Source organism: Schistocerca gregaria, chromosome 1, assembly GCF_023897955.1.
Source record: "Schistocerca gregaria isolate iqSchGreg1 chromosome 1, iqSchGreg1.2, whole genome shotgun sequence".
In the NCBI taxonomy this organism is placed as follows: Eukaryota; Metazoa; Arthropoda; class Insecta; order Orthoptera; family Acrididae; genus Schistocerca; species Schistocerca gregaria.
In genome coordinates, this window is record NC_064920.1 from 1,151,442,168 (window position 1) to 1,151,451,994 (window position 9,827).

General features: G+C 39.4%; 1 protein-coding gene across 1 annotated transcript; it reads right to left on the bottom strand.

The window, feature by feature from the left end:
- Positions 1–395: 395 nt before the first annotated feature.
- Positions 396–5,872, bottom strand: LOC126316641 (uncharacterized). The gene is made up of 2 exons (XM_049992779.1): positions 3,586–5,872; positions 396–1,110 (listed from the first exon to the last, which is right to left on the bottom strand). The coding sequence occupies exons 1-2, from the start codon at positions 4,685–4,687 to the stop codon at positions 1,034–1,036; spliced, it is 1,179 nt and encodes a 392-aa protein (XP_049848736.1). The 5' UTR covers positions 4,688–5,872; the 3' UTR covers positions 396–1,033.
- Between the last annotated feature and the right edge of the window lie 3,955 nt (positions 5,873–9,827).

Genomic DNA, 9,827 nt, shown 5'->3' on the forward strand with positions numbered 1-9,827 from the left:
AATCGATGTCATGGGTACTTTCCTCATCTCACATATCTGGAGTTACTTCAATTTCTTGTCAACATCAGGTTTTCTCTAGTCACATTCGGGTTTAATTTACAACTCTCATACTCATACTTCACACACTCAGGTTAGTATTTGTTAAAGCGTTTCCTACTAATCTGCGAAACCTCGTTACCCATACTTTCTAACATACATCCACCTCCTGAGTTACCAACGTCGCCTCAGCTCTGTTTACATTCGTAGCCTCACTTCCTTTTGTTTACAAACATCTCCTCTGTTTACCAACAAACGCCACCTCTGGTTACCAACATTAAGCTTTTTATTTACTCACCTTCGTAGCCTCACTTTTTCCTAATATCGAGCTAGCCAAACACTATGCTCATTCTTTCTCCTTTTCTCACATATTTCTCTTCATTTGACAGTCAGTCCTGCTGCACTGTCCCTTTAACTTAACTTCCTTTACCCCTTTGACAGTCAACCTTGTTGCACTGTACCTTTACTCATTTTACCACTAAATCACCTCCTGAGGCTCTGACTTCATTGAACAGACAGTTTTGCTGTACTGCTCCATTTCCTTTCCTAAACATTAGCTTAATGCTACGTCTTAACATATCGTTCTGTTACTTAACAAACAGCTTCAATGTTCGTCACCATATTTTCTGAGGCTCTTACATTTCTTAGTTATTTTACCTTTCTAAGGGCATTACTCACACCTTAGGCCAAACATTTACTTTACTGAGACTTATTACTTATCTGAGGTATCTTAATCCTTTTTGATTTTCTCTTACACTCATTCCTTACGCTTAACCTATACTGCACTGAGGTTCTTTCCTACTCATTACTTAAACACTTTATCACTTAAAAACTACGATAGAGAAGAAGGAAAGACGATAGAATTTTAGTTCTGAATGAAAGAAGAGGTAGGTTGACAATACGGAAAAGAAAGTGGAAGAAATATTGTCAAACGACTCGAGACCTAGTGCTCGTCACGCACTTAGCTCTGCAAAGAGTGCAAAGCTCTCTGAGGTATCTACTCACTCCTGGCCACGTCTCTCTTTTGAACATATCTTTTCAAATCCACAATGTTCCTAAGCCCTAACACCTTATGTGATTTCACAAACTCCAGTCTATAAGCATTTGGGTGAGGCTTCTCTACGATTCTAAATGGGCCCACGTACTCATCGGTAAACTTCTTTGTTTCTGACGTAAGTTTCTTAGATCTTTCCCTAGTTTTCACTAGCACTAGATCCCCTACCTGAAAACTAGTGGGATCAGCTCTTGCGTCATGCCTTCTCTTTCTTTCCAGGGCCTTCTTTCTTATATTAATACGTGCCAGTCTCTCCTTCTCTTCGATGGCTATGTCTGTGAGATTTGGAAACTCGACCAGGTCGAATAAAATATTATTCGGCCTAATGTCACACATTAGCTCTACTGGTGCATATCCTGTGGCTTCATGCTTCAGATGGTTTATTACTTCTTCGAAGTATTCAATATAATTGGCCCAAGCGGAGTGTTTTTTATGACAATATGTTCTACACAATCTGTTTAACTCCTTCATAATTCGCTCACACATGTTCCCTTGAGGAAAGTACGCGGAGATTTTTATGTGATCGATACCTCTCTGTTGTAAACATTCACTAAATTTCTTAGAGATAAACTGGGGCCCATTGTCTGACAATATTGCCTTTGGCACTCCTATCTTCCCAAAATAGTCCTTCTCCAACTTATTCACTAATACTTTAGAGTTGGCTTTCTTAATTGGGTAAAATTTTACGTACTTAGTAAACCCATCCACCATCACAAACACATATTCACATCCCCCTCTAGACACTGGTAGTGGACCAAATAAATCTACAGCTACTAAATCCAGCCGATTTTGTGGTTCTACTGAATACATCTGTCCTTGGATAGTTCTATTGTTGGCCCTAACTTTCTGGCAACGATCACAGGATTCTAATCGCTGTTGCACCCTTCTCCACATATTATCAAAAATTACCACTTCACTTAACTTAGCTATACATTTACGAGCGCCATAATGCCCATACTTACAATGTACGTAGTCTATAAGTGCATCTACATGTTGCTCCGGAAAACATATTTTCCAATTCTCCTCACTGTCTTTCCTGCGCCTAAATAAGACATCTTTATGCACTTTATAGTAGACCAGTAATTTTGGGTAGTCTGGATGACCTAATCTACTCTTTACTAATTTAATGTTGTCATCCTGGTTCTGTTCCCTCCGTAGGTTCTTACAAATGCGCTTAATTAAGCCATCGTCCTGGAGCTGCATGATGGCCAACATTACTTCATTATTATCGGTATTTCTTAAAAATTTCCCTTCTTGTCCTGTATCTTTCACACTTCTTGATAAGGCGTCCGCCACGATGTTCTCGGAACCCTTAATGTATATCATCTTATAATTAAATTGCTGTAAATACAGGGACCACCTTCTTAATCTAGCATGTTTTAGCTGACATGAGTCTAAATATGTAAGGGCACTATGGTCTGTGTAGATCCAAATTTCATGTCCTAAAAGGTACTTTTCAAATTTTTGCAGGCCGAAAATAACAGCTAATGCTTCAAGTTCAGATATACTATAATTTTTCTCGGATTGTTGCAATGACCTGCTCGCAAAGGCTATGGTCTTGTGGACTTCCTCTTCTCCTTCTTTTTCCAACTGAAATAGTTCAACTCCTAACCCGTAACCACAAGCATCAGATCCCAGACAAAATGGTTTCGAAAAATCGGGATGGTTCAAAATCTTACTATTAATAAGAGCTTCTTTCAATTCTTCAAACGCCTTCTGACACTCAGAAGTCCATTTATAAACTACATTTTTCTTTAAGAGTTCTCGCAGGCACGGTGCATTGAATAATTGTCCAGACACAAATTTTCTATAAAACCCAAACAAACCAAACATCCCCTTTAATGCTTTACGTGTTGTAGGTGCAGCATAATCCCTTATTGCTCTAATCTTTTCTGGATCCGGCATGATACCATCGCCACTCACTATGTGCCCCAAGAATTTAATTTCTTTCTTCACAAATTCAGTTTTGTCTAGCTTCAATTTCATACCCCCCAATTTTATGGCCCTCAATACTTCATCCAATAACATACAGTGTTCCTCCCACGTTGGTGTCGATATCAAAACGTCGTCTACATACACTGTAATTCTTCTTAGTAGATGGTCCCCTAATACCTGCGACATAGCTCTTACAAAGGCACATACACTTATATTTAAACCAAACGGCACCACCTTATACTGATAACATCTACCTTCGAATAAGAATGCCGTGTACTTTCTTGATTCCTTTGCTAACGGTAGGTTCCAATATCCACAGGTCACATCCATGGATGTAAAGAACTTAGCACCTTTAAACTTTTGTAGCAGTTCTTCAATATTCTCCGGACGGTCACTCTCAGGTAGTACTATTTTGTTTAATGCTCGAGCATCCAACACTAGTCTAATTGAGCCATCCTTCTTAGGAACTATGACTAGCGGGTTATTGTACACACTAACAGCCCTTTCAATAATTCCCCACTCTAACATATTTTGAATTAAGTCACGTACTGCCTCCTTATGTACTTCTGGGATTGCAAATGGTTTTTTGAAGAAATGAGCGTCTTTCTGCACTGTCAAAAAACACTCATAATCCTTTACTAGCCCTGGTTGATCTGAGAAAACCTCGGCATGTTTGACTAGTATTTGTCTTAAATCGTTTTTCCTTGCTTCATCAATATCAATTAATTCTAGTAATTTCTCCTCGATCCTATTTCTGACACTCACAAGCTCAGACGGATCCTCTACTTTTTTGCCACCGTACTCATTATAGCCCTCCAAGAATTTCTCTGTTTTACAAATACATATAGGAAAATCATTCTGCTCAGGATCCTCACATAGCTGCTTACCGATGAAAGGTATAGTAATTAGTTTACCCTTAATTTTTACCATAACATCATTGGTAGAAAAATTCACCCATCCTTCATATTTATTCAAAAAGTCAGCCCCCACCAATATGTCTACACTCAGTCCATTTATAACTAAGAAGTTCTGTCTTATTTCTACTTCCTTAAATGCTATGGGTAGAAACACTTCCTGTTTTACTGTCTTCTTAGTCTTACCGGTTGCTACTACAATGTTCAAGCCACTTACTGGCATCTTAACAATCTGTTTACTGTTAGGGAGTTCATTTACCAAGTTCTGGGATACTGCACAGACTTCCGATCCAGTATCTATCAAACATTTAACTGGTTCATTTAATACTCTTAGCTCTACTATCGGTTGCCCTAAGTACTCTTTATTTATTTTGGGTTCTGCTTCCTCCAATAAATCTTGCACAATTTCTCTCCTTTCGAAGCCTGTCTTTTGGGTGGCAATCACATTCACACTTACAGGGTTTATTTCATGCTTATTATCACCCTCAATTCTAGTGGCAGCTCCTATTAGCCTATCCACTATTGCTAAGTCAAAACATTTTTCCAATGTTTCCCCCTCTTTCTCATTAACCTCCTTTTCTACGACCCTATCCAAGGCGTCGTCATTAACCTCTACCTCCTCCTCTAATCTATCCTCTTCTTCGTAACTATCTACAACATCAATTATCTTATCAAGCACAGTCACAACCCTGCCATTATTACTGTTCTCACCCCTATCCGACAGCTCTTCATTAGTTTTACTGTGCATAATGTCTTTCTGATTATTACCCTTATAACTAGTACTTAGTTCTTCAATAAGTGGCTTCTTATGATTATTCTTACAGTTAATTGGTTCATTAACCTCCACTTGACTTAAAGCTACTATCTCTGTCTGTTTTACGTTATCCTCCCTAAATTTTGTAGCAACAACATTTATGTTAGGTGGTCGTTCAGGCTGCTTTCTTATGAATGGTTTTGCCAGCGGATTTAACTTTAAACGCTGTTGCCTACGATCGCCAGCACACTCGTAGACAATTAATGGTTTTCCGAGCGCGGTGCGTCATCACTATGCCTCCAGCTGACCGCCTCACCTCCTGACATCTGTCGGCCGCTGTCATACTGCTCGCGTTCATTGAACCTGTTAACATATGTTCTTCCTCTACCACGTGAACTGCCACGGTATCCGCCGCCTCTCTGAACACCCATCCTATTAATGTTTACATCCGCGCGATTGTCATTCTGCCTAGCAGGCGGGCGATGCTCCCTCCTCATGTTTTCTTCTTCTTTTTGGACGGATTCAACCCTTTCTAAATACTGTACGAACTTGTCAATGTTATCTCGGGGCGCAGATATGATCTTAGTTTTCCAGTTCCACGGTAGCTTATTTTCTACCCCTAATATGATCTGTTCTGTTTCTAACTTATTACTAAGGTAGGACAGAGTTGTTACCCACCTTTGAACAAATCGTTTGATGCCCTCTCTCTTGGGGTCATACTTCTCTCCCGACCAGAACCGATTAAGAACATCCATCTGCTTTCTCTTTCCCCAGTATTCCTCAAAGAACGCTAATTTAAATTCTGACAATTTCGCGTATTTTTCAGAGGCTAAATTCCCCCATACTCTGGCCTCTCCCATCAAATTTGAAGTGATAAAGCCTATCTTTTGTTTATCGCTCCATACTTTCGGCAAAACGTCTTCAAAATCGTTCCAAAATTCTCTGGGGTGCATGTTCTTACTTGGGTCAAATTTTAAAAACTGTCTGTGGGTAACATACGCAACCTCGGTAGATTCAATTATTCCACTGGAAATTATACTACCACTATGGTTAGAAACACACTGTTCTACTTTGGTTAGTCTGCATTCATGCCCACAAAGTTGCTCATTCACACTTTCACTGAAATGGCTTATGTGAGTCTCTAAATTATTGACCTTATTTACAACTTGCTCTCCAAGTTTCTCACACCGAATTTTGGTATCATTTACTTTACATTCTAAGGCGGCATGATTAATTTCATGGGAATTCTCTACCACTTTTATGTGCTCACATACTTTATCTAATTCTGCATCAACATGGGATTTAAATTGCTGTTGATCCTCAGTAACCTGTTCGATTCGTGTCGTCAATTCACTTTGCACTTGAACAATATTTTCTGTACATTCTAGTTTAACCTGCTGTATTTCAACATTTACTTTACTACTGAGCACTGCTAAATCTTGCTTCCAACAGTCTCTGAGATCGGATATTTTGGAATCTAAATCAGCGCCCATTTTAGTCATCTCATTACTTAAATCAGATCCTAATTTAGACATTTTTGAATCCATTTTACTTGACATATTAGTTTCCATTTGTGACATATTAGTTTCCAATTTTGACATACTGGAATCCATCTTACTTGACATATTGGAATCCAACACGTTCATCTTAGTTAATAGATTCATCAGCATACTGGCGACATTATCCTTCGCCCCCTCATTTGCTGATACAATGTCCCTATTAACATTAACTACCGGCATGGGTAACTGTAACTCACTGGGCACTGACATATTTGGATCTAACTCCAAACTATAATTAACATAGGATGAATCAGTCAAACTACTACTGAAATTGGGTTGAGACACGTCTAAACTAAAATTCATGGGGTCATTTTCCCCTGTCTCCATCCCACTATCACAACTTAGTTCCGCCTTTTTGTCACTTGGTTGAAACTCAGCCATTTTTCTCAGTTTGACTCCACAAACACACAAAGTTTTCAAAAGCACTGTACTTAACTTTGTGCTTCGGCGTGCTGCGTTGCTGCTAGATGAAACTGCGGGTCCGTTCACCATACACTGCAATGCTGTACCAGTTTCCGGGCCCCCGCTCGAATCAGCGCTGCCAACTGCCACTGCTGTCGTCGCCTCTGCGTAGTCTCCGTAGCTCGTCGTCTGCCAGACGCCGTCGTAGACTGCTATTCCAATCGGCGCGTAGTCACCGAAAAATTCTTCCGTTCCGTACAACACATTACAGTTCACGGACACTTTCACTGTCCTTCCTATTCACGTGGCGATATCAATTTGTACGCTACACAGTTCCTACACATAGCGAGCACTTCTGTATTGTCCGGTAATTGTCACTACTGCTTTTTTTGAAATTCACTGGAATTTACTATTTTTAATTCCCGGCCGATGCACCACTTGCGACGGGTCAGGCTCTTATCGCGCAGTTTCCTTTCCCTGAAAGAAAATCCACCTACCTCGTTTCTTAGGTAGTTGCTGCACTCGCCTCTCCTGATAGCAGCTACTGGAAAAATTGCAGAAAAGCAGTGTTGAAGAAACTGCAATTTAATAGCCGCTCACCGGAGGCCGCGATACATGTTTGCTGAAATACAATCTATGAGCAATCTTCCTAAATAAATTGAGTTATTGGAATGGTAGTAATTGTTTACTCAAACGAGAACGCGAAGTTGGTAATTCTATTTAAGCTCTTTATTGTCTTTAAGCCTGATCATCAGCCCGCTAATCTACGTTTGAAGAAAGTTCAGTTCACAATTCTATCCACACTCAAACCCCGCCAGAATTACAAAGTTACGGAATTTACTTAACTGCAACACAGACGATTTTCTAACATACACGTTTGCAGTCGATGTTCAATAATAGTTCGTTTTTTAACGTTAATGCTCGCCATAAGCACTTAGTAAAAGTTTACGAAGTACCGCCACGCTTTTAATTATTAAAGTTACTCGCGTCTTTCGCGGAACGAAAAGTCACAACTCGCTCAAACTCACACTACGCGTTACTGGACTCTTCCAGTCTCAAATCGCACAGTACCGAACCGATGAAGCCGTTTTATGACTTCATTTTACACATTATTCGCGAGGACACATCAAGCATGTCTCTTCTCGATCACAGTTCCTTCGCGACTCCTCATCACTCGCGACTCCCTCTCCTAGTCTGCTAACCGTCCTCGCATCTCATTGGCTCACACATCACACAGCCAATCAGAATTAACTCTTTGGGTGCGCCTCGCGCCAAAATCTAGCACGCACCAGTCATGACTTCTGAATCATTTACGTCATGATTTCTTGTTACACAAAATTTACTGTATAATTTAACAAACCGAAAGGAAAACTAGACTTTACTTTATTTCCAGAAATTATTTAAATACTCGCGAACGTTCTGGCTGCTTGTACAATACCATACACTCTTGGACATCCGACATTCACTAAGATGGGGAACCACTGGCGACTCTGTTCCCACGGTTACATCGTCTGAACACTTGCGAGTTCCAACCTAGATTTTATACACTTGCAAAGAATGGCGAATGTCCCTCTTTCATTCACTCAGGCACACTCATTCACTCTCACCTACTCATATAAAATAACTGTTCACAAAAATTCAAAACATTTATGGTTTTAACAAAGTTATAGGTGAATTTCTAAAAGTAAAATTCTCAAAATAAATACAAAAGCACGGAAGGTGATTTTGTTTCATAGTTGGATGGTCACTGAAGGTGATCTATACATAATGGTATTTATTTAGACTCGAAAATTGTAGAAATTTGCGTTTTCTGTAAGATTTTTCTAATTTCCAAAATATGCAGGTTTCAAAGCTCAAATTTGGATGACTTATTTTTATTCATAACAGAAACTAGTATATTAACTTTTAATTTCCTCAGGTTCCTCAGTTAGAAGTTATTAAAGATGAAAGTTCCACGTTATACACGCGGCTAGTTAGCGCACAGGTCTTACATTCTCACGGTACAGACATGCCATATGGTCGTGACGTCAGACGAACGGACACCGGTAATCTGCCCGCTACAGCACATATGCTAATCTGATGGCTACTTTACAGTCTGTCTACATTTCACAGTAAATATTTGATAGAAAACTGTGCGCTCGCACTAGTTGCGACGCCACAGACGGATATGGGACAAGAGCCAATTAGTGATGTCTATAGTGAAAGTATGGAAGGAAGTCAGCAACTAACAAAGAAAAGAGAAAAAAAAAACAAGACTGCTTATCTGAGGTAAACGAAAAGATTAATCTAATGTCTCATGAGACGTAAGGAAACTGCTATTGTATGCTACAGTGCTTTGACAACGTTCCTAAAAAGAAAAGAAAAAGTATTTTCGAAGAATTTAACATGATGGAATCTAGACTTTCAGAATGCTTATCTATGTGGTCTCATTCCTGTACTTCCAATACAGCGTAGAAGGCCTAGGAAAGACGAATGTGAAGCAAAATTTAACAATGCAACCTGCAAGTACAGAGTTCGAGGACAAATTGGGGATGAGGTGAAAGTAGTCGTAGTTTGTTTTAAGGCATTTATGGCAATGCACAGCATATTATAAAGTAAGAGTCAGTGTTTAGTGTCTAGTCTTAGAACTACTGGGAATGCCCCTATTAATAAGAGAGGAAAACATGGGAACAGGTCTTGAAAATTAAGAGACGAAACAGTTAATACCATTAAGAAGCATACTGCCTCCTTTCCGATTATAAATGGTCATTATGGGTTAAAATATGAAAATAACTTATACCTCCCTGACTAACTACGTATAAGTAAAATGTTCAGTTTACCCAACAAGCCAAAGTGTAGTGCCTGGAACTCGAAAAACAAAAGTGCACTGTAGTAGTAGCAGTAAAAGATACTGAGATTGAAGAATTTGAAAAATTTTATACGATTGTCCCAAACTGCCAGCCAACACATTTTGTGAGAGGAAGAAAACAGCTAAGCAGAAAAGACAAAAGACCATGGAAAAGAAAGCATACGTATGGATTTTTGAAAGGATCTGTCGCTGTCCAACATTACATCTAATGATGATTACTATAAATGGCAATTATCTATGCATGCTTTCAACATACACTGGTTATCATTTTTACTGTACCCTGAATGTGTTGCCAAAACAGATAGTGATGAAGTCTGGTCAATGA